Source organism: Ruditapes philippinarum, unplaced genomic scaffold (genome assembly GCF_026571515.1).
Source record: "Ruditapes philippinarum isolate M1 unplaced genomic scaffold, ASM2657151v2 ctg994_1_1_1_1, whole genome shotgun sequence".
In the NCBI taxonomy this organism is placed as follows: Eukaryota; Metazoa; Mollusca; class Bivalvia; order Venerida; family Veneridae; genus Ruditapes; species Ruditapes philippinarum.
Window position 1 is genome coordinate 66605 of NW_026864263.1, and position 25643 is coordinate 92247.

At 32.9% G+C, this 25643-nt stretch overlaps 1 protein-coding gene across 1 annotated transcript; it reads right to left on the bottom strand.

Annotated features, from left to right (window-relative positions):
* Positions 1–1474: 1474 nt before the first annotated feature.
* On the bottom strand, positions 1475–13556 carry LOC132725013 (uncharacterized). The gene is made up of 2 exons (XM_060710006.1): positions 13347–13556; positions 1475–5266 (listed from the first exon to the last, which is right to left on the bottom strand). The coding sequence occupies exon 2, from the start codon at positions 5262–5264 to the stop codon at positions 3138–3140; it is 2127 nt and encodes a 708-aa protein (XP_060565989.1). The 5' UTR covers positions 5265–5266; positions 13347–13556; the 3' UTR covers positions 1475–3137.
* Positions 13557–25643: the final 12087 nt, after the last annotated feature.

Genomic DNA, 25643 nt, shown 5'->3' on the forward strand with positions numbered 1-25643 from the left:
CAGCAGATGACCCCTATTGATTTTGGGGTCAAGGGGTCAAAGGTCAAGGTCACATTGACCTTGTAGGTAAAAACGGTTTCTGATCAATAACTAAAGAACGCTTAGGCTTAGGAATTTCAAACTTGGTATGATGATTGGTCATGACCAGCAGATGACCCCTATTGATTTAGGGGTTAAAGGTCAAGGTCACATTGACCTTTTAGGTAAAAACGGTTTCCGATCAATAACTAAAAAAGACTTAGACCTAGGTACTTCAAACTTGGTTTGATTATTGATCATGACCAGCAGATGACCCCTATTGATTTTGGGGTCAAGGGGTAAAAGGTCAAGGTCACATTGACCTTGTAGGTAAAAACAGTTTCCGATCAATAACTAAAGAACGCTTAGGCCTAGGAACTTCAAACTTGATATGATGATTGGTCATGACCAGCAGATGACCCCTATTGATTTAGGGGTTAAGGGGTCAAAGGTCAAGGTCACATTGACCTTGTAGGTAAAAACGGTAACCGATCAATAACTAAAGAACCCTTAGGCCTAGGAACTTCAAACTTGGTATGATGATTGGTCATGACAAGTAGATGACCCCTATTGATTTTGGGGTCAAGGGGTCAATGTCATAGTGACCTTGTACTTAATGACCGTTTATGACCAATAACTCAACAACTCAAGTTGCCTTGGTTGATATTTTTATGTGCTTTTGGTATACACATTTGAAGGTCTTATGTAATATAACAACTTGGCTGTCATTAATGAGGCCTATGTGATTCATAAAATTTATGTAAATATTATTTGGTAAGATTTTTAATAACTTTAATTGCTGCACACAACCTATGGGGTCACAATAATTATTACCTTGTGACTAGTCATGACCAGTAGATACTAGATAACCCTTATTAATTGCTTGTTCACTGGGTCAGAAGTCATGCATAATAACCTGATCACATGACAAATTGGCTGCCGATAGGGGGCATACATGTTTTACAAACATATCTTGTTTACATCAGATATGCCTGTCAGCTGGTAATTTCTTCAGCTGATCCTTTTCATTTATTTAATCTCGATGCATAATATGTTTAAGGCAATGAGTTGGTTCCCATGATCACATTTACTTCAGTGCTTTGTTACAAAGAGAAAACTAAAGAAAATTATTATGATTTGAAGTACATCTAACATCCTTAAAGATTTGCCTTTTAAATCACTTATAGATAAAAGTAAGGCTTTATATGTTACATTACGAAAACAACTTAACCTTTGAAAATGGATATAGGTATTATCAGGAGAATGACTAGCTTTGATGTTATTTAATCTCAGGAAAGATTAAGTATTAAAACTTTAACCAATTTCCAAGATATGGAGGCAGAGCAGCACCACTTGACTTATAATTGAAATATTCTTAGTTGAATAACTAGCAAGTAATTGTTTAGTTAACATTATACAATCGCAACAAAATACAACAAAGAAACTGAATCCTTTTACAATTTTAAGATACACAAACATTCAATCAAATATATTAACTTCACAAACTTTAATTAGCATAAGAAAACAACTTAAAACAAAACAATCGATATTTTCAAAACAAAAGCATCAACTAAAAGAACGTTGACAAGACCAACTCACTCAATACGTTTTAATTGTATTTCCCAAAATCAAAATTGAGTTACAAATCTTTTCAATGAAAGGTAATTAATTTGCTTATCTTTTCTTAATTTTCTTTTCCTTGATAATCCTATTTTTTAAAAGCTTATAAAAGCCTATAAATAACTTTATGTTTGTAAGTTCTTGGTTAAGACCCATACCTTAAGAGATTATGTACAGTATTGTCGGGCATCTCATTTTTACAGTTATTTGTTTTCTCTCATTTTGAAAGGTATGTGTCCTTATTTAACTGAAATATAATTTCTAGTCTTTAAATATTCAGGCAAAAAAAAAAAATCACAAAAATATTAAAATGATCTAATGTACTCAAATCACGCTAAAATGACTTTTCTTGGAGTTTCAGCATGATTTTGTGTTTAAATTTTATATATTAAAAATGAAGATATAAGTAAGACAATTTCTTCGTTACAAGGTAAATCTCAGTTTATGAATTTTATATTTTACTGGAAAGAATTTTGCTCTAATTGTTGGTGCAGACAGACTATGCCGAATTTCAGCAAGCGTTAGCAGCCATGCCATAGGCCCCAATCATAACAGGTCTGTCACAACAGTGTTAGTTATATAGTATCATTCTGAGATTTCCATTCTATGAGATTCAGGTGTTCCTTTGGCGTTGCTTTACTTCCATAGTTTACCAAATGTTTAAGGAAATGACATTTTAGGTGGTCCAAAATGAAACTCGGAATATTGTTTTTATATGGTGATATTTCGATATGATTAAGTCTGACAGCAGCTTTTTTGCATGGTATGAATTTTCAAAGACTGGAATGCATTAGTGCATTTAAAGATAATATTTCTTTTTAGTTTCCATTTTAAATCCTTTTTATTTAATCTTTTACTTTCAGAAAATATATGCTTTACACCTATTATCATATTGCAGGAAGCTATGCAATATTTTTTACAAGATTTTTTTATGTAACACACCATATAACATTTGTAAGTAAGAAGCTGTGGAGATCAGGTGGGCGATTCAGGCTCCTGGGAGCCTCTACTTTCTATCAAATAGTTTAGTTTATTTTTTGTTTATTTGTTTTGTTGTTTTGTTTATCGCGCAAAACCTTTTTATTTCTTATAAGTTCTTTAAAACTATTAAACGCAGTTTTAATGAATTTCTATTAATATTGTCGTAAACAATTATGTTTAACATGTATGTAAAAGTCAGAAAAGGCCTTTTCCCTTCAAATTATAACTTAACCTAAACTATCACATAAAGAGATCAATAACCTTTCGACATTTTAGATATTTTTGTGATTTTAATTTTTTCTCTAATATTAGTATCAATTTAAACACCTTTTAACTTTCAAACATCCTTAATTAAGCGGTTATGTTTACAAAGATAACATAAAAAGACATCAATTCTATGACAACATTAATATCATGTATATTGCGGCAAACGATTTAAAGCCGCCAGTTAGTTTACTGCCTGTGGACGGGTCTGTAACTTGATTGCTTTCAATATTATTGTTATAAATTTACCACGCTCACTTCATGTTCTTTTTTGCAATTCTACAAGTTTCAATGTTATCCAAAATGACCTCATTCCGTGATATTTCTACTGCTTTTTCAAACCCTTTTATTGCCTCGTCGTACAAATTCACTTCCATACAGGAATAACCATACACAACTAAGGAATCATATTTATGATCGTTTCTCTCGTCAAGACATATGTCGTAATATTTGCCGATTCGCGAAAATGCTTGATTTTCATTTCTGGCCATCTTATTGGCTAAAATAATCACATGATGAGCAATGACGTCACATGGGACGGTGAGAACGTGATTTGGATCTTTCCGCACGTGTTCCATTAGTCTTGCATCTAGAATTTCACTAAACATTTTTGAGTAAAATAAGTATTGGAATTCTTTTTGACCTTCAGTTTTTCGAAGACAGTCCTCGGCATAACTAAGGGCATCGTTGTAATATTTTAAATTCAGAAGAAAATATGCATATTGGCCGCAAACGCAAGGATCTGTTGTGCATAATCGTATAGAAGTTTTAAAGCATAAGTTGGCTCTTTCCAAGTCCGAAATTCTTGTGTGATTTTTGTAACTGATGTTTGCCCAAAAATTGAACGTGCAACCGGCATCATGAAAGAATGTTGAAATAAGATCGTCTGAATAATTTAATCGAAACTTTTCAATAATTCTTTCTATTGGGATTCTTATTGTTAATGCAGCAAAATAGAACTCGAAATCATTTGTTATTTCGTGCATTGCTTTGAATAAATAATCCTCAATAAAGTCCTCTCGATCTACGTTTGAAATGCAAGCTGCATTTTCCAAGAGCTTAAATCCGTTTTCTCTAGTTTCCGGTGTGCGCAGTAAAGCTCTTCCATAATTGTAAAAGTAAACACAAAATGTTTCCAGTAAACGAGTTTTAGATCCACTATCGCCCTTGAAGTTCTTGACTTCATCTTTCAGAATTGCAAAATTAAATTTATTTTTAGACTCCAAATCAGAGATGTCATGCAGTTCAGTCAGTTGGGGACAAGTTGTTAGGAAAAATAAAGGCCTTTTACGTATAGATTGAAGACAATCTAGAGCTTTTTGCAATTCATCACTAGAAGCCGCCTGAATCATGTTACAATTCGGCATAAAGTAATTCCGGATAACCCCTTTATCAATCGCCCTGATCAATTCGTCAATGAATTCTAAAAAACAATATCCAACATTTCTCTTCCAGACAGAGCTGTCACCTTGTTCGACCATCCACCACATGGTTGATTTTATATGATATGAAGAAATAACTTCAATATTGGACCGTTTTATCAAAGATTTTAATGCTACAATGCACTTCTTCTGTTCCAGGGTCATCATGTCCGCCATGTATCTTTCTGCCATGTTGAAAGAAATACGCCATGTAAGATCCTGTTCCAGAGTAAGTGGGTTGCCCTTAGGAACCACATGACTACAAAGTGATGATATTTCTTCTATGATACTTACTGATGGCCAATTGTTTGATCTTTCTCTATGCAACCACTCGTCTGCTAATTTTGGCCATTTTTTATTTTTAAATGCGAAAACCCTGTCAGATGATGTGATAGCCAAATGACCTGAAACGCCATGATTTTGTGTTTGAAGAGATGGTCCAACAATATGAACTTTATTCTTATCCATGTGATGGAGAATTTCTTCTAACACCTTTTTACTTGATATATAACCATCGTCGGATATCATGGCGGACGGAAGACGATACTGACATTTGTCGTTATATTGAAGCTTAACGAAGGTCCCAAAATCTGTTGGCTGAATGACTGCCACATCCAAAGGACCATCTGAGTAGTCGTTACTTACATATACAGAGGTAGGAATAAACAAAGTATCAATGTCTGTATTAAAACCGTACATATAATCTTCGCTACTTTTAGGATTCAGCCATTTTGGCAAATAAAGGCGATCTACAGTACTTCCAACTAATCTGAATTCAAAGTACAATTGAAAGACATCCTCAAAAATTTTCTTCACAACCGTAAAATCTGTTGTAATATTTGGTGCGCCACCCAATGAAACCATACAAAGTTCAATGAAATATCCGAGAATTTCGACATCTATATGATCTTTGGAGTCTTTTAATTTACTTGTTGCGCTGTTATCTTGTTTTTCCGCCATCGCTGTGAAATAATAAAAAAAATCATGTAAACATTTTTAATCAGTATGACGGACGAACATTAACATCTGTGTAGAAACGGGATCTATCCAACTGATGGCCATATCATAAGTGTCTCGAATCGAGTGAAGCATGTGAGTTAACAACCTTATGTGAGATAACCTTATATGAGATAATCCAGATCTTACTAATTAACTTTAATAAGAAACGAAAAGATGATATCTACTTAAGAAGAGACTTATATGTACGTTCGGCATGTTCATATTTTCGACCAACAAGAGGCTATTCATATGGTACACAACTCCGAAGAAAACATAAGGATATAGTAAAACATTGATCGAACAAGAAACAGCCAAAAAGAGAAGTCTCCTGTTAATATTGAAAATCGAAAACTTAAGCTTAAACATTCATTAACCTTATTTCTTCCTATGCTAAATTAAAAAAAAGCCTATATGTTAGATGATTTGATCATGTCAATTTTAGCATACGTGCTGTTTTTTCCAAACCATAAATAACTGTCAAAGTATACCAATTTAAACAAGAGGGCCATGATGGCACTGAGTCGCTCACCAGAAACAACTGTTTTTCAGTGTTGGTATGTCAATATATTCTAATATTAAATTTAAGCATAGAATATGTTTAAACTAGAAATGTGTCCATAGGACACGGATGCCCCCACACGCCACTGTTCTGTCAATCTTATGACTCTAGGTCAAATATTTTTTGGACTACATGTGCCACAAGTTGAAAACTAAAAAACAACAAAGGGCCATAATTCTGTTAAATTTGGTCGCAGCAAAAATTCCTTCCTTTACTACCATCTACACATTAAGGTTGTTAATCCCTGGAAGTTTAAGCAAAATATGCCATCCGGTTTAAGAGGAGTTGCATTCACAAAATTTCTACATAGTAAATAATGAAAAAATAAAAAAAGGCCATAATTCTGTTAAATTTGGTTGCAACAAAAATTCCTTTCTTTACTACCATCTACACATTAAGGTTGTTCATCCCTGGAGGTTTAAGCAAAATCTGCCATCCGGTTTAAGAGGAGTTGCATTCGCAAAATTTCTACATAGTATATAGTGAAAAAATCAACAAAGGGCCATAATTCTGTTAAATTTGGTCGCAGCAAAAATTCCTTCCTTTACTACCATCTACACTTGAAGGTTGTTCATCCCTGTAAGTTTAAGCAAAATCTGCCATCCGGTTTAAGAGGAGTTGCGTTCACAAAATTTCTACATAGTATATAGTGAAAAAATCAACAAAGGGCCATAAATCTGTTAAATTTGGTCGCAGCAAAAATTCCTTCCTTTACTACCATCTACACATTAAGGTTGTTCATCCCTGTAAGTTTAAGCAAAATCTGCCATCCGGTTTAAGAGGAGTTGCGTTCACAAAATTTCTAAATAGTATCTAGTGAAAAAATCAACAAAGGGCCATTATTCTGTTAAATTTGGTCGCAGCAAAAATTCCTTCCTTTACTACCATCTACACATTAAGGTTGTTCATCCCTGTAAGTTTAAGCAAAATCTGCCATCCGGTTTAAGAGGAGTTGCGTTCACAAGATTTCGGGACGTACGGACGGACTGACGGACTGACTGACGGACGGACTGACTGACGGACGGACGGACAAGTGCAACGCTATATGCTCCCACATTGTGGGGGCATAAAAATAATTTGAAGAAATGCCATGACCTGGGGTATTTAAGCTTTAGCTTAAACGGGGCTAATCAAATTAATATGAGCAAACTTGATAGAAGACTACTTAAGAATGCTAGTTTGGTGATCATCCATCAATTAGTTCTGTAGAAATAGACGTTTAAAGGTTTTTCTATTTTTAGCTTTAGCGGCCCCTAAAAGGGACCAATCAAATTTATATGAGCAAACTTGATAAAAGACTACCCAAGAATGCTATAGACAAAGTTTTGTGATCTTCAATCCATTAGTTCTGTAGAAGAAGATGTTTAAAGGTTTTTCTATTTTTAGCTTTAGCGGCCCCTAAAAGCAAATTAATATGAGCAAACTTGATAAAAGACTACCCAAGAATGCTACAGACAAAGTTTGGTGATCGCTCATCCATTAGTTCTGTAGAAGAAGATGTTTAAAGGTTTATCTATTTTTAACTCACCTGACCCCTAAAATGAAAGAAGAAGACGATTGTTGACGCATGACGACGGACTAATAGCTCACCCTGAGCCTTCGGCTCTGGTGAGGTTAAAAAACAATAATTTGACATTAACTGTGAATGTCAATTAAAGGTCAAAGTCAAATCAGAATAATTCAACATGACGGTTTTGTCATATTTGTAATTTCATCAATGTATTATTCAAATCCGTCAATAAATAACAAAGTTTTATGACAATCTAAGCACATTTCAATAACCTGACCTTGACGGTCAAATAAAAGACAAAGGTAAACCTGAAGAATTAAACATACGGTTTTGTCAGAAGGGTTATTGTCCAAGTACAATTCAAATACGTTAAAAGATAATTAGTTTATGACACTCTAAGCTATTTAAATATTTGACCTTGATTGTCAAGGTCATTTAAAAGTGCAAGGTTACATTTAACTTACTAACAAAGTATGTTTTATCATAAGTGTTCTTCTCTCAAATAGAATCAAACCCATTAAAAGAGGGACACGATCGCCTTTATATCGCTCTTCTGAGTATTAAGGCTATGAATTAATTTTGTTAGCAAGAATAGTAAACTGATATTCATATTTAAACATTCATATTTGCACCTGATATAGTGCAAATGTACAAACGATCTTTCTATCCAAAGTCCAGGACATTTGGGCTAAAGATGAAACCTCTAGAATGATAACAAAGATTTTACATTTTTTGTCAGTGTGAGCTAAATATCTACCATGGATGAGCTAGAGATCATCAAAACATCGTTCTGACAATTTTTTTCAGGACATTTATGCTGAAAATATTACCTCTAGAATGTAAACAAGATTTTTCTATTATTTGCTGTGTAGCTTGTTTTTTGAAACCAGATGACCCATATTCGAACATGACCTAGAACCATCTAAACAACGTTTATGACTTATTACCAGGATATCTGAACAGAAACAGTAGCCTTTACAGTGTTTACAAAGTTCTCCTATATATTGACTTTGTGACCTAGTTTTTGACCAAGGATAAACCATATTAGAACTAGAGCTAGAAATAATCAAAACGTTTCGGCCAATTACCAGGATATTTGGACCAAAGTAGTAGCCTCTAGAGTGTTAACAATTCTTTTTCCATATTTGGGCTTTGTGACCTATTTTTTGACGCCAGATGACAAATATTTGAGCTTGTGCTAGAAATCATCAAAAACAATTTTTGTGACCAATTTTAAGGGTATTTAGGCTGAGACAGTTGCCCCAAGAGTGTAAACAAGGCTTTCCAATATTTGTGTTGTGTGACCTAGTTTTTGCTTATAAATGAACCGTATTCAAAAATTGAGCTAGAAATCACCAAAACAAACATTTTGACCAAATTCAAGAATATTTGGACAGTATCCTCTAAAGTGTGAACGAGTTTTTTTCAATATTTGGACCTACCATTGACCCCAGATGACCAATATTCAAACAGGAGCTAGAAATCATATAAACAACTTTTTCGACCAATTTCTAAGATATTTGCATGGAGGGCGTTCGTTGCCAAAATTCCAGACATGTTATGGGTTCCTTTTGAAAACTTCTTTTGAAAATGCGAACGTGTAAGTCTAGCATCTTTAATTGTATTCGTGCAAAGCAATTTATATGTCTCTGAATCCAATCTTTTAATTGAAGGCACCCGCTTTAATATAACAAATTTACGTGTGGATCTTAACAACTGAATGAACATGGAAAACAACAACAAATTAACAAGTACGTATCTTCCTTTGCATATAAAACATAAGCAAGTTTTCACTCTTTCTATCTGTACCTGAAATTTACAATTGAAATGAAACTCGGAAAACAGAAAATAGAGTTTAAGAAAACGTGTTTCGAGATGTAGATCTACAAGAGTACGCTTACACAGTAACATGTCTAAAATGACAAAAGTAAATTCACAAAGTTAAACGATTTTGAGTCATGCATGACGCTCCGCCCCTCCTTGAGTATTTACGAAGTTCTATTGCGGACAGGTATAAAACCCGACGCCTTTCCCCTATTTTTAATGAAACTGAAGAAAAACACATCCCATCCTCTCTTACATATTTTTTGATGCATTTGTTACAAAAGTTTTATCACTAGCTACATCACCTATAAATTTCTAATTTTACCAATTTTTTATACAAAATGATTAAGATATTATGCACTAACTTACTATTGTACCTCGTGTTTTCCTGAGAAACATCGGCGATTTGGAAATCTTTAGGGGAAAAAAGACCAACTTCAAGCGAGTAATTTCATTCATAATCTAAAAACCAGCCAACATTTGTATTGGTATCATTGAAAAAATGTATAGGCACAAATTTCATTTTAAACAAAATCTATACGAGTATTTGAAAAAAAAAATTTATAGCGGCCACCGAGATTTCCTTTCCGAAATCGAGAAAGTACTTATCGTAACACATATGGGCAAATGTTTGATAAGATATTTTTTCAGTATGAATTAGATATTTTTTTAATATACGTTTTAACTTTCATTCTATATTCATTTTCTATTTTGAAATTGATTAATTTATAAATGTGATTTCTTGCCAAGTATATGAAAATACTTCTACATAATTATTATTTTTTATATTTAAGGCATCACTAAAATGTTCATGAAGGATTCCTTCATTTGACACAAAAATTATTATAATTGGTAAAGAATTAAAAAAATAAGTAGGGCGCGCCGTGTTTTTTTTAATTGAATTTCAGACTGTGTGGTTTTCAGAAAGTAATATGATAAACTTTGAAACGAAAATTTTAATACTTCTCCTTAATTCATTTTTATATTTAGGCATTACATAATTATAGACTATAAAACTTATGACGAACTCTTTTATTTCAACCAAAATTAACAAAATTGATTAAAAAATTAAAAAAAGAAGTTTGGAGGGGACGCAGTGTTTTTCATATCGAATATGAGAGTGTGATTTACAGAGGAAAATACGATAAATTTTGACCCAAAAATTGTAATACATCTATTTGATTCATCTTTATTTGTGAGGCATTCATTGAAAGTTTAAGAAGTTATCTTTCATTTAATACCATTTTTTTAATAAAAAAAGTTACGAGGGACGCCGTGTTTTCCTTCATTGTATTGAGAAGGCGCCGGGTTTTATACCTGTCAAACATTTCCGTAACAGAAATTCATAAATACTAAAAGAGGGGCGGGCGTCATGCATAACTTAAAATCGTTTAACTTTGTAAATCTACTTTTGTCATTCTAAACATGTTGCTGTGTAAAATTTCTTTTGTAGATCTACAACTCGAAACACGTTTCTTAAACTCTATTTTCTGTAGTCGAGTTTTTCGTTTCAGTTGTACATTTCAGGTACAGATAGATAACTATAAATGTGCAAACTTGCTTGTGTATTATTTGCAATGGAAGATACGAACTTGTACATTTGTTGTTGTTTTCCATGTTTAGTATATTGTTATGATCTACATGTAAACATGTTATTTAAAAGCGGGTGCCTTCAATTAAAAGATTGGATTCAGAGACATATAAATTGCTTTGCACGAATACAATCAAATATGCTAGACTTACACGTTCGCAATTTCAATCGAAGTTTTCAAAAGGAACCAATTACATGTCTGGAATTTTGGCAACGAATGCCCTACATATTTTTGACCAATAGCTTTTGAACAATAGCCTCCAGAGTGTTAACAATGTTTGTCCATAGTTAGGCTGTGTGACCTTTGTTAGAGGACCAATGGAAGATATCATTTACCAATATCAAAGCTCCTAGCCTTGTATCCTCAGTAAAGAAAATTGTTTAAGTATTTACAATATGTACATAAAGAAAATCAATAACCCTCGGGACCGGGCCAATTTTGACCCCAGGGCTAAATTTTGTACAATCTTTGTAATGGTATACTCCACAATGTTTCATGCCAGATACCTTATCTCTAGTCTTTGTCAATTCAGAGGAGATTTTTAAGTTTTTACTATATACATAAAAGGAAAATCAATGACCCTCTGGGGCAAGGCCAATTTTGAGTCAAGAGCTAAAATTGATTTTTTAATAGATTTCTTTACACGTTGCTACACAAAAATATCTAAGCTCTAGACATCACACATTCAGAGAAGAAGATTTTTTTAATTTTTAATTTTGTGTACATAATGAAAACTTATGACCCAGGGGCGTGGCAATTTTGACCACAGGGCTCTTATGTTTCACGGGAAACATCTAAATTTTGTCAATTCAGAGGAGAAGATTTTTTAAGTTTTTACTTTATACATATACGGAAAGTCAATGACCTCCTTGAGCGAGGCAAGGTTTGACCCCAATATTATAATTTAGTTTTTGTAGAGTTTTATTAGATGAGCTACCAACAATTCATCTAAGCTCTAGGCTTGCACTTACATAGAGCATTATTCAAGATTTCATCTGAAAAATCAGGGGCGTCCATGGCCGAGTTGTTAAGGTCGTTGACTTTAAATCACTTGCCCCTCACCGCTGTGGGTTCGAATCCCTTAGGTGCCCGTTCGTGCCTGAAATAATGCACGGAAGGGCACCTGAGGTCTTCCTCCACCAGTAAAGCTGGAACGACGCGATATGACCTATACTGTGTCGATGTGACGTAAAACCCAAAACAAACAAACAAAAATCTGGAAAATTAATTTTCAGCCCTTTTGATCTATATATTTAATGGAACATAACCATTTGAACAATTGTAGTATAGCTTTAAGCTATCAACATCCGAAGAAAATAATATCAAATTTGACCCAGTGGGTTTTGGAAAGAAGTCATTTGTAAAATAAGTGACGACGGAAGAACTGACGCACTGACGGACGATAGACACCGGACCTATTGTTATCACAAAAGCTCACCTTAAACAATTTGTGCTCTGGTGAGCCAAAAAACGATATGGCCAATTGTTGCAAAAGTTACTTATACGACCTTAAGTGTAAAGGTCAAATTAAGGTGAAGTTCAATTAAATGTTCTTTAATGTTTTTTCCTGAGGAGTGTTGCATCCAAATATAAAGACATTGCATTTATTGTTTACAAAGTTATGTCCATTTACAGCACGAAAATAAAATATGTCAAGTAACAAAAAAATGGCCTTCAAGTGAATGTTATATAGATAAAGAAACGAGATACTCCCTAAAATATGGAGGCCGGAAGCGGCCATTTAAAAGTTGCGAGAATTTCTTACCGTCAGTTTATAAAATGTAAAGGGCAAATTTAAGGTCGAAAGATTAAAATGTCTCGGCTATTGAACCCTCGAGTTTTTCTGTCACACGCTGATTGCAGTCATTATAATCTGCAATATTATGTTTTGATGCATACCTTGTGAGCACTAAGCCTCGCCTTTATATGCCGATATATGTCTTTTGCTAAAAATTCCAATTACTCGCCGCGATATCTTATGACACCGTTATTGAAGAAGAAAAAGTCGTGGCCTATCATGTTTCTACTCGGCTTTTTTATAGATTTCTACAAAACTTGCAAAATATGTCGTGGATTTCTTTCTGTTGCTCAACTTACAATATACAAACGCGGAATAAAATGTTATGAAACCATGGACGGTACCTGCCACTGGAGTCAATATATTCCTTGCTCTTTCTAACAACTTTTCTTCGAGGTTTGTATGTTCCCCGCGGACATTTTGTACGATTTCGGCAGAAAATCTAGAGTGTCTGTAAGTTGCGCGCGCGACATTTTATGAAAACACGATAAAATTTCTCACGTGTTTGAAATGGCCGAAACCGGTCACCATACAATAGATTAACAACTAAATCCAGCCGTATGCACGTTCATAATAATGTTCGTCTGCTAAGTATATTTCTAGCATTACATTTTGTAAAAAAAAATCAAAACAAGACATCTTTTATTCAACGAAAAAGATGATGTCTGCTTAAATAGGTAAAATTACTGTAGGCTACACATAGAAAAAGACTTCATCATTTCTCTGATACAAAAAGATAAACGAATGATGTATAACTTACAATAAAGTTTCTGTTTTAGTCCATTCAAGTTGGTATGAATCAAGTGGTACCGAAATTGTGTTTAAAATGTTTTCATATCAAATGTTTATATGAAATCACAATATCAAATTCGATCACAGAAACTTTTTAACAATCATGTCCTTAAGAAATAAGTACAATATATTGCCTTTTTTGCTTGAATGTAAATAGTTATACCATTAGTTTCAACGCTATCATATTCGCAATTCGGTTGAAAAGCCGCTTGCCTGTTAGCCAATGAAAATTCAACAACTCATACATACCTTAAAGCAATATTAAATGGTCTATTTATAATAGATACATGTATTTGGATAGACGAATATCATATTTCTGTTTGGTTTAAAAAAAAACATGCAAAGAATGTATGCACACGGCTGATTTTTTATCCATCTATATTTTAAACACAGTCAAACCTGCGTTAAAAGACCATCACCGAATAAAAACCTATCTTTAAATAAAAAACTTTCCTTGAGAAAATTTCATTGATAAAAATACAAAAGAGTAGACTCCGAATAAAAATCACTTCTATATAAAGTCCATGTTCGGTATATCCTTTGGATGACCTTAATTCACTGGTTTGACAGCATAAAAGAATGTGACAAATTATCCTGTGAGAAATGAAATAACGTGTTAAGCTTGCGGTACGACATATATTTGTTGAACATATTCTAAAAATGTATCAAATTTACTTATTTGTTTAAAATGTATGATCATGCTAATGTTCTCATTTCTTTTATTTGGTCAGTAAAACTTTTGAAAATAAACAAGGCCGGAAAAGAACTTTGTTTTTCAGTACATTATTGTTTTAATTAATAGTTTGGTTTTATTTTAGACATTAAATCTTCAATAACGTTGAACAAATGAAATTTTTAAATGAAATGTTCTTTGGGTCGCATTTCTATTTATTTATTTACCTCGTCTTCTGACAATTTATAGGATCTTATGAAAAGAAAATGATCTTGTTTATTTTTAGGTCCAACTTCAATGCAATTGTATCGTACTGCACGGTTACATTCTAAGGCAACAACATCAAATTTTAGCAAAAAACATATTCTAATTACAAAGTATATAACCGTCATCAAAGTTAATGACTTGCTTTGATCGAATATCCATGACTGCTATAATAATTCATATAAGTTAATTTTTTAAATGGTACCTGAAAGGATAATACTTTTTGGCAATATCAGACGTTTATTATATTAAATATAAATAATTAAGGATAAATGTTTTCCCCTTATTTATATTTTTCATCAGTTTTTTCATTAAATATTTATATCCTTCATCACGATCATCATCATAATCACCATTACCATCAAAATCATCAACAAGTCTATCAATATAAAAAACATGATCACCATTTCATATAATCTGCATTACCTATACTAATCATCAACACCTTCATCTAATCAGGTACGTCACCATGAAAAAATCATATTCACTTGTATCATCACTATCAAATAATTTACTCATCACCTATATAATCACCTTTTTTATTATCATCATAATAATAATATAACTATCACATTCGTTATCTATAAGAACGTATACTAAAAAAATCTTTAACATAAAAAACGGCATCTATTTTATTTTTTAATCTGACAATGAATATGAACTAACAAAGACGGCATCTCATTTAATTAATTCATTCACAGAGTGAACTAAATGATATTATGATAAAAGAAAGTAATGTCATATCAACAAATCGTAGTTGAATCGTCTGCTAAAGACATTTGTTTATCAGATGTAAATGAACTGTATACTTTTATTACAGGAATGTTTAGTGTACCGTTTGATATAACCATATATGGCAATGTTTTCTTAAATCCGGTTTCACGGAGACCGAATTTCAGCATTATACGTTTGATAATGTGCACATAAAGTGGTACGTGAAGTATAACATTACTTTGTTTTCATATCCCTTTGTGAGCGCAAAACGACATTTTAATGATGAACATGAGGTTATCAGATGTATACGACAGAAATAATATGTAAATAACTATTATAAAATGTCTGTTTGAAACTTAAAAATCTTTCTTTGTTTTATAAAGTAAATCAATACATTAATTTAAAAAAGTATGTTTGTAGAATTATTATTTTTAAACATTGAAAACATACATTATTTTGTCAATACAAAGTTTTGATGTTTAAGCTGACCATAAATAAATAAAGCACTTTGCTCATTGTCTTGCAGCATGTAAATGCGATATACAGTCAGGTACTGTTACATATCAAACTCATATGCAAGTATGCGACAAATGCAAGTTTCTTTTTTTTTGTTTTGTTTTTTGTTTGTTTTTGCTTTCAGGATGTATTTTAAGTCAAGTCATCACATGTGAAGGTACTTAGTAGAACAACTGACTGCCCGTAAGCTATCCTGATTGCATCCTTACATGAATGAAACCAAAGTCCAACCCGGAATTCACACACTCAGTGCTGACGGGCAAGAATTTTGAAGACGGCGACCGTTATCACTCGGCAACAGAGGCCCCGCGATGAATAAAAAATCTGCAATTTTTACCAGATAAACGTCATTAATTCCTTTATCGAGAATTCCGTTTAACTCTCCACGTTTACGGTCTGGTCACAGTGAAGTGATAAAACATGGGGACATTCGCATCATAATTATCCAAGTATTATTTAATAATAATAAGAATCAAGCAAAATATCGCATTGAATCGAATGCCATGACGATGTCAAGATCAGGTTTTGTTGTATTGACTTTAAAAGGTTAAGTTTTCCGGAAAGTTACTGAATTGGTACCAAATTCATTACAGAGACAATGACTTGATATTTTCTTAAAGTCATCAATTATAAGGGTTTGATGATAGCCTTTTATAAAATGTATATGGAGATAAAGATTCTGTCATGCACATTCGAATATACAGAGTGGCAACATAAAATGACTGTTGTAAAACAAGATTGCATTTGAGAAAAATGCTATGCCACCGCATTAATACAACACTAAATAGTAGTGTAGGAATAGATATTTTTTGTTTCTTTACAATTGAAGATTGTCATAATGCATAGATCCCTGACCTATCTAATTCTTATTATCAGATTAGTGGTTAAATCTATTGTTAATCCAATAAAAGATCAGAGTAGGAATATATCAATACATTTGAGTCTGGTGAATTTGGTGGTGAGGGTCATATTTCACACAGCCTAAATTTCAAAGCTGTACATCAAAGGACAAGAAAGTAGGTCACATCATCAAAATCTAGGTCACCTGACATTAAAGTTCAATTTTAAAACTGAAACTGTGCACATGGTCAAAATTTCATTGCTGTACATCAAAGGACAAGAAAGTAGGTCACTTTCCCCTTGGGCAAGGCAAAATTTTGACCCAAGGGTTTAATTCTAAACAATCTTGATACAGGTCCACCAAACAACATTTCAAGTCAAATATCAAAGCTGTAGCTTTCTCCCATTCAAAAAACATTTGTTTTATTTTCTGTTTTTACTATGTGTACATAATGAGAATCATTGCCCCCGGGCAGGGCCAAATTTGACACCAAGGGAAAAATTTGAACAACATTGGTAGAGGACCTATAGATGATATTATATAGAAAACATCAAAGCTCTATGCCTTGTACCTTCAGACAAAAATATTTTTTATTTTTTTTTACTATATGTACATGATTAAAATCAATGATCCCCGGGGTGGAACCAATTTTGACCCCAGGGCCATAATTTGAACAATCTTGGTAGAGGTTCACTTCGCAAAGTCTTATGCCACATATTTAATCTCTAGCCTTTGTCATTTCAGAGAAGAAGTTTTCAAGTTTTTACTTTATAGATATAAGGAAAACTATCACCTCTGGGGCAGGGCAATTTTAACACTAGGGGCATATTTAAAAAAACATCAGTAGAGGACCCATAGATGATATTATATACCAAATATCAAAGCTCTAAGCCTTGTTCCTTCAGACAAGAAGTTTTTTTATTACTATATGTACATAGTGAAAATCTATGACCCCTGGGGTGGGGCCAATCTTGACCCCAGGGTCATAATTTTTACAATCTTGCTAGAGGTTTACTACACAATGTTTCATGCAAAATATCTTAACTCTAGCCTTTGTAAATTTAGATAAGATGATTTTTTAAGTTTTTACTATATACATATAATAAAAACCTATGCCCCCCGGGGCGGGGCTTATTTTGACACTAGAGGCAAAATTTGAACAACTTTGGTAGAGTACCTATAGATGATATCATTTAACAAATATAAAAGCTCTAAGCCTTGTACCTTCAGACAATAAGATTTTATACTATATGTATATATTGAAAATCAATGATCCCCGGGGCGGGGGCAATTTTGACCCAAGGGCTATAATTTGAACAATCTTGCTAGAGGTTCACTACACAACGTTTCATGCAAAATATCTAACCTCTAGCATTTGTCAATTGATAGAATTTTTTTTAAAGTTTTTGAAAATTAGTTTTTACTATATACATATAAGGAAAACTAATGACCCCCGGGGCGGGGCCAATTTTGACCCCAGGGCTATAATTTGTATAATCTTGCTAGAGGTCTACCAGACAATGCCTTATGCAAAATATCTAAGTTCTAGGCCTTTTGGGTCTTTACAAGAAGGTATTTTAAGTTTTTTACTATATGTACATATAGTGAAAATCAATGACCCCCCCCCCCCCCGGGGCGGGGCCGATTTTGACCCAAGGACTATAATTTAAACAATCTCGGTAGAGGTCTATCAGACAATGCTTTATGCAAAATATCTAAGCTCTAGGCCTTTTGGGTCTTTACAAGAAGAATTTTTTAAATTTATTCTTATAATTCCTTTTGGTTGCAATGGCAACCAGATTTCTGCATGGAATGAAATTCTTTGAACAACTTTGGAAGCCCTTCACCCAAGAATCAAGCCTCCCAAGTTTGGTTGAAATTGGACTAGTGGTTTTTCACAAGAAGATATTTTGAAGTTCACTATATAATCTATATAACACACACACACACACACACGCACGCACGCACGCACACACACACACACACACAGGTTAATCGCTATATGCCACCGCATCGCAGATGCTGCGGTGGCATAAAAAACATCTCCAAGTACAGACGAACGACGACTGTGTGATTATAGAAGTTATTAGAAAAAAATACACACCTGGATAGTAAACACACTATCTTTTTGCAGTGAGCACATATTTTTCCACAACATTTATTAGTTTTACCGTTCACATTTCTTTTCCTCGGAGTTGAATGGGTGAGGGAATCTTGAAGGTTAAAACAAATATGATACGCAGAATAAATAAAATAATAAAAACAACCAGCAGTAGATATTTTAAAATGGTATCATTGCTACCAAACCTGTATTGTTTCCTTGAAAATGTTATCATATTATCCTGACAATAGCTAACATCCGATTCAAACATTACATTTCCATTCCAATCTTCCCCATCTTTTTAGAATAATTGAGCAAAGCATTGCATTTTGAACGAATTGCACTAATGGTTTTGGTCACATGGATTATTATTTTTCATAGTTTAAAGCCAGAAAGAATGTCGAGTCATTTTTTGTTTTAACCTGATCAGGGGCCATTTACATTTGGTTGGTCGCATTTTCAATTCAAGTTTGTTTCCTTTTATATTCTTGAATTATAGATATAGAAACGATTGATATATAAAGCCACTTATTTGTATATTGCTTGTTTTATAAGGTTTCTTGATTTACACTGACCATTTAAGTTATAAAGAAAATCGAGAAATCGACTCCTATATTAGAAGAAAGAATAATTGATTCTGATATATGGTATTGTGATATTCCTAACAAGTACAGTAAATACAGTAACACCTTTGCTAGAAGCATGAACTAGGCATTATTTATGACAATGAAAATAACAACAAAGCCGATGTGTCATTTTAACTGATTTAACTGACCTAAAAGCAAAAAAATGTTCAAAATCGAAAGCAAATGATTTTTATTTAGACTTTTGAGAAAAACAATAAAATATGTTTGATTAGGATGCACTGACATTCACCGCTCGATAAGCTCAATTGGCACTGCGTTTGGCTGTACATTGGGTGGGCATAGCAAGTGCACGGATGTAAAATAAACCATTTCGTGCTTCTCACATTTAAGCCTTCAATGACATAACATGTGATATATCCGGAGTCCGTCCTTGATTGAGAAATCTACTTTTATGTCTTACCGGGCTGATGGACCCTTACTTAACATAGATTACATACATATTTCACAATAAAACTGAGTAAAACAGTGCTCCATAATTACTTCTTTTTTTTCGCACTCAAATAATTTATTTATTAAAGTATAGTATATCATTTTTCATACTTAAAAATCGATTTTGTTTCCGATATTTTCAAAATCTAGATACTTAACGTATTTAATTAATTTGACATTTGATTTTTTTTCCATTTCTTCTTGCTTTTATTATATCAAATAATTTTCATGAAAGTCAACTTTTTATTGATAGGAAACAAATATCTTTTTTTGGCTTTGGGTAAAGAGTTTTCTTAGCACTGGTAGTCATGAACAAGTTAACAGTTAAACTGACTCAGCGCTAAACCCGGGATTAAACCCCGAGATATTAGGATATATGTTTTGTTTGCGTTTTAACACGATACATTTATGTGCTTGCATTTAGTTAATTGTTCGTGTTGGCAGATGCATTTTATTATTTGGAAAGCTAATTTGACATTTCAAGGAGTCTTTAGTCTCATCGAATAATGACAAGTTTTCAAGTATTATGCTAGAAATGTTTTCGTCTTTTGAAAAACATTTGTCTTTTTGACAAAATTCGGCAAGACAAAATTTTGACTAGTCCTTGTGAATAAATTAATTAATGTCTTCACCGCATTTTTGTTATGTATCAAGTAACATTTGTCATTTATTTTAAAGACATTCCCAGGGAGCTTATGAAATTGCATTTCATTTGATACAAAATTACTAAAACTTGTTATCAGGGACTCCATGCTAACCTTAAGTTTTACTTCAGTTTTATCGAGAAACTTGAAAAGCATCGGCTGTCTGCCTGTCCGTTACAAATGAGGTTTATATTTGCTATAAGGGAAATAAAGAAATACAAACAGTTTTCACGATTAGACTGAAACTGTCGACTTTTCATGAGAGCAGCGCCTTTTGGGTTATAATGCAACTTCATTTAATGCATAGAATTAAGCTAAGAATAAATTAATACCAAAAAGCATCAGATGTAAAATATGGTTCTGGTAATAGGGATTTTGGAAACTATTAAAAACACCAAAAATTAAATATTTTTGAGAAATAAAAATAAAACAGTTCATAAGGTATGATGGGCCTTTAAAATATTTCGCAGGATGCAAACAAAAACTTTGGCGAGTATAAGTTTCGGTTTTTGCTTATTATTATAAGTTCTTCCACGAAATATATTTTTAGCTTTAAACAACCTTAATGTGATTACATTCTTTTTTGAAACAGGATGTAACCCTATACATAATCACGCATTTACATAATGACATGTGACGTGGCATAAATATATGTACACTCATGTAACGTATAAAAAGTCGGTCGAGTTTAAAGTATGTTTTCGATGTGTCCTTTGGTCTCGACTAAAGTATATATATGGAAAGCAGTCAATCGGCGTCCGCATTCTGATTTTGGTCTAAAATTTTGTGCACGCAAATACAAATTTTAATGTAACATTTTTATATAATGTATTTACTGATTGATTTTCAATAGTTTTTATATAACGTTACAGCCTCAAAACTTTAAGGACAACCTCTTATATTAATTGTCTGTTAACGACACACATTTATTCTAGGATTGACGGGAAAATTAAGATAATTGCGTAATCGAAATAAAAAATCTAAAGTCAGGACACGATTTCATTTCAACATGATAATTAACAAGTCAATCATCTCTTTATAAAGTATCAGATACATGTAATCATCCTACATTTAACTGTGCAGAACTTAAAACAACGTTCAATATATCAAACATTTTAGAACATTTCCGATAAAAAGTAAACAATGCCTTCATATTAGAACATCAAAATTGCATAAAATGGTGACAAAATCAAGAGAGAAAAGAATTAGAAATCTTGAATTAGATAAAATGTAATATCATTTTTTCTGCACATTATTAGATCAAACTCTTTAATTCTTACTGTGTTGGAAGAGAGCATTAAATATTTTAAAATCTGACCCGTCAAATACAAAAACTGCTGAAAATACTGTACCATTTATCGACAAAGTTATTTTGTATTAGATTTTACAAATGAATTTGACTTGACTTAACCTTGATATAGAAGTGATTTGACGGCTCCCCCCCCCCTCTTTTTTGAGGCCTCAAACAGTGAAAAAATGCCCTATTTAGGACCTAAACACTGTTTTTTTGTTTGAGATATGTTGTTAAAAAAATTGATCACTTTTCACGGCACCCCAACCAAAAGATGCATAAAGGGGTTGCCAGAAGGGGATATGCCCCCTTCTGTTTGGGGGGGGGGGGTGAAGGGGGGCGGGAGTCCCCCTCATCGCCAAGAAAATTTTGGACATGTGACAGGCTAAAAATGGCCTTTTGTCGATCTTAGGGTAACTAGTAACCGACACTGAAAAACCTTTTACTCTATCCCAAATCATTGAGAAGTTGCAGCACTTTGAAATCTGTTTTGATGGGAAAAAAACAATGGAAAATAGTCATTTTTGGCAAATTTTGAGACGTCCCTCCGTTGCCATTGTAACAGGAAATTTAAGATTGAGCGTGCTGTTACAGAGGCTATGGCCAAGTCAATATTTGTGCCAAGTGTCATCAGTATTGAAGCATTTTCATAGTTTCATAGCAGTTCGAACTTGTAACAGGAGGCTTTTCAATGAAAACGGCCATTTTTCGCAATATACTCACGGAGTAAAAGGTTAAAATCAAAATGATAGTCCATGCCTAAAAATCTTTCATTATAATTCTGAAATAAAATTGTGTACATGCACTTTTAACATGTTCTTTATATAAGACCATAACAAACAAATTGTATTACTCAGTATTTTATAAATTTCACATTAAACCATATTTCAAGTAAAGTATCAGAACAGATAAACACAAAGCCAAGAGATTTAGTTAAATATTTGATATAGCTGTGAGAAGGTGTTTGTACTTATTGTAATAAACGTTTTTGTTAATGTATCGTTTTGCGCCGCACCTTCCCATGTTCTCTTGTTTCATTTACCTTTCTAACTTTGTCTCTCTCTTTCTCATTTGAACGGAAAATAAATAAATGTTATTAGCTCTATTCTACATAGGTACGTCAACACTGTTTAAACTCCATTCAAAATACACTCTAAATTTACATATGTTTAAGGTATACGTAGGATTGGCGATAGCATCATGTTTTAGTACTGACACTGAATTTTCCAGATATTTTGTGCATTTTATTCAAATATAATTTATTCACGAACAAAATCATCATCATCATTATTTTCAGTAAAAATAGACAACAAAAACCATTTCAGCCTCAGATATGTTACCATGGCAACGCAGCCAACTCATATATCAATAAACGTCAATATACGTGACTGTTCGTATTTTTTATTTTTATCTGGTAACAATTGAATAGAAAAAGCAGTAAATATTTATTACAAACAGGGTAAAATGGTTCCAGCAGGACTGTCTTGCGCAAACTTGGAACTAAGCACACACTGCCCTGCGCAAACTTGGGTTAAGCACACACTTAAAGAAATCTATTCTGGAGCTCTTGCAAGTAATTCGTACAACTTTTGTAACATTAACACGAGTATTTTAATATGTATATAAATGGTGTTTGTATTCAATTTATTTCAAAAAAGGATAGATGAAATGATTGCATTAACGAAATCAAACAATCGTCATACTTGAAATGCGGTACCAATATAAATGGCTATCCTTCTATGTACGTTTTCATATAAAGGTATGTTACTCTCGAGCTGTACTTGTGTTAAAATGGTAGCGTCTTCTTTATTTGCTCGATCTACAAATCTGCAATGATTTACTAGTTATCTAGGATACTAAAGAGCTGAACAATATAGCCGTCGTGATAATCAGTGTATCACAAGAGTACCAGAAAATAAACACCGACCAAATCATACAAGACAAGAGCAAAGGCATTGAGGCTGACTTAAGCTGAGATGAAACATCGAGTCGGTAAACCTAGATATCACGGAAACCTCGCGATGTTATCATTTAGTGAAGATCGCCTCTCGTCGTTCATCAGACAAATAATGCAGTTATATGTACTGAGATTTGGTTATAATCATTATTTGATACGCAACATCTAGAACTGTCAGAGTCAAAACAGGACACTTCCAAAGTACAGTAATATTTCGTGTAGGAACGGCTGCCACATATAGTATTGATAATTTAGTTGGTCAATGTTCTCGTTACTGTGATTTAAATACGGAATATGCACATACAGAATTAAAAAAAACTGCTTTTTGTTGCTGAATTGAACTAAAGACATGTTTATTCAGAACTCAAAATTTACATAATTGTGCAAACATCATTAATTAAAACAAAGATTTTGAACTAGAACGCATAATCAACAAAACAATTTGTGTGTAAGAGAGTAGTTAGTTTCATGTCCTTTGAATACTGTAAAGACCGCTACTGCATTTTTCATTTCTTTAACATGAAAATTATACGTATAAAGATAATATAAACTTAATGATTGTCAGATTACAAACAGACAGTTATACATTGTAAGAAGCGGCTGATTACTTGCTACCAGTGTAAAATAATTATCATAAAAAGAACAATTGGTTATTACTGATTATATATACATTTATGCGTATATAATTCATCTTCATATTAGCTGTTGTTATGCAAATTACGATAAATTAATGAATTTAATTTAAAGATGTTGTCATTATATTGTTCTAAAGGTTTTGATTATTTTTAACTGAATCATCTTTTACTTTGGCCATGTCTGATATTTAAGTGATTAAATATTTTAAAATTATGGAAGACAAAGTGCCACTTAGTTTACGGTTTGCCTCTTAAATGACAAATTATTTCACGCAATTTATATGCTCTTAAGCCATTATTAAAACATTATAAAACCCAGATTTATCTTTTCATCGGAGAAAAAAATTAATTTCCAACGCATAATGCGTCTATAGACGATGACGTCCTGTTATCTCCAATTATCCCATTTACTTCAGTATTTCGATACAAAGAGAAACTTATTATACTAGTGAGGTGTAAACTTTTGTCAGCTTTGTCACGTATAGTTAAAGTAAAGGCTTTACAAAAACAGCTTGAACTTTGTAAATGAAAAGTAGGAAGGGATTTTTCATAACATCAAAACATGCGTCGCTAATAAATTATGTTAATACTTGTAAAACTGATATGAAAAACATTATATACTTATTCTAGTCTGAAGGGTAACATTTATATTGGCATTTATTCTACATTTTACTCCTACAGTGCATGAATAAATGAGGTTAACATAAACTATATGAATAAAATTACCAAATTGAGCCCATAAATATTTCTATTATAACATGGAGAAATTTTGAACAGATTTTCCAATTTCATCATTTTCATACATTTCCTTTCTATAGCATACTCTTACAATAAACACACAATTATCTGGTTATGTCTTTGTAATCATTCATAATTATAATGCTTACATATTATAATTAGAAACCAGCTTCACAACATGCTTTGTGCATTATTTGATCCCGGACAAAATAGATTTAAGTACATCTGAAAAAGATAAACGTTTTTCAAAACTTATCCAAATGTTTAGCTCTGTTTTTCTTTTGGCACACATAGATTGTAAATATGTAGATGAAATAATAGGTTCTGAAGGTTTTTTTTGTTTTGTTTTTGTTTTTCTGATTGTTTTGCTTGTCATCGATAATTAATTTTTTTTTAAATATTTAGCCTTGGTTGTAACCGTTATATGAACAAATTTTGCAAGCCGTCTTATCCCGAAGGAAATATTAGTGTATATTATTATATTAATCTTTTTCCCAATATCCTTTCGGCGGCCACCACCTTTTCAAGCATTTTCATAGAGACCCCCCTACCTCAAAGTGTCGCCTCTCATTCCGTATAGGCAGTTACTGGCGATGTTTCAACCCTATGACATTCTGATTTAGTGGTGTGTGACATAAAAGCGCGCGTCAGAGCACGCGATTTCAGGACTTGACGACATGCGCAGGCTGTTATGGTGATGTATGCGCGGCTAACTTAAAAAAAGAAAAAAAAGAAAAAGAAACCGGAAGTATAAACGCAGTGCAGCTGTCTCCTACATGGTAAACTTTGTGTTTGTTCCCCACCTTGACCATTTA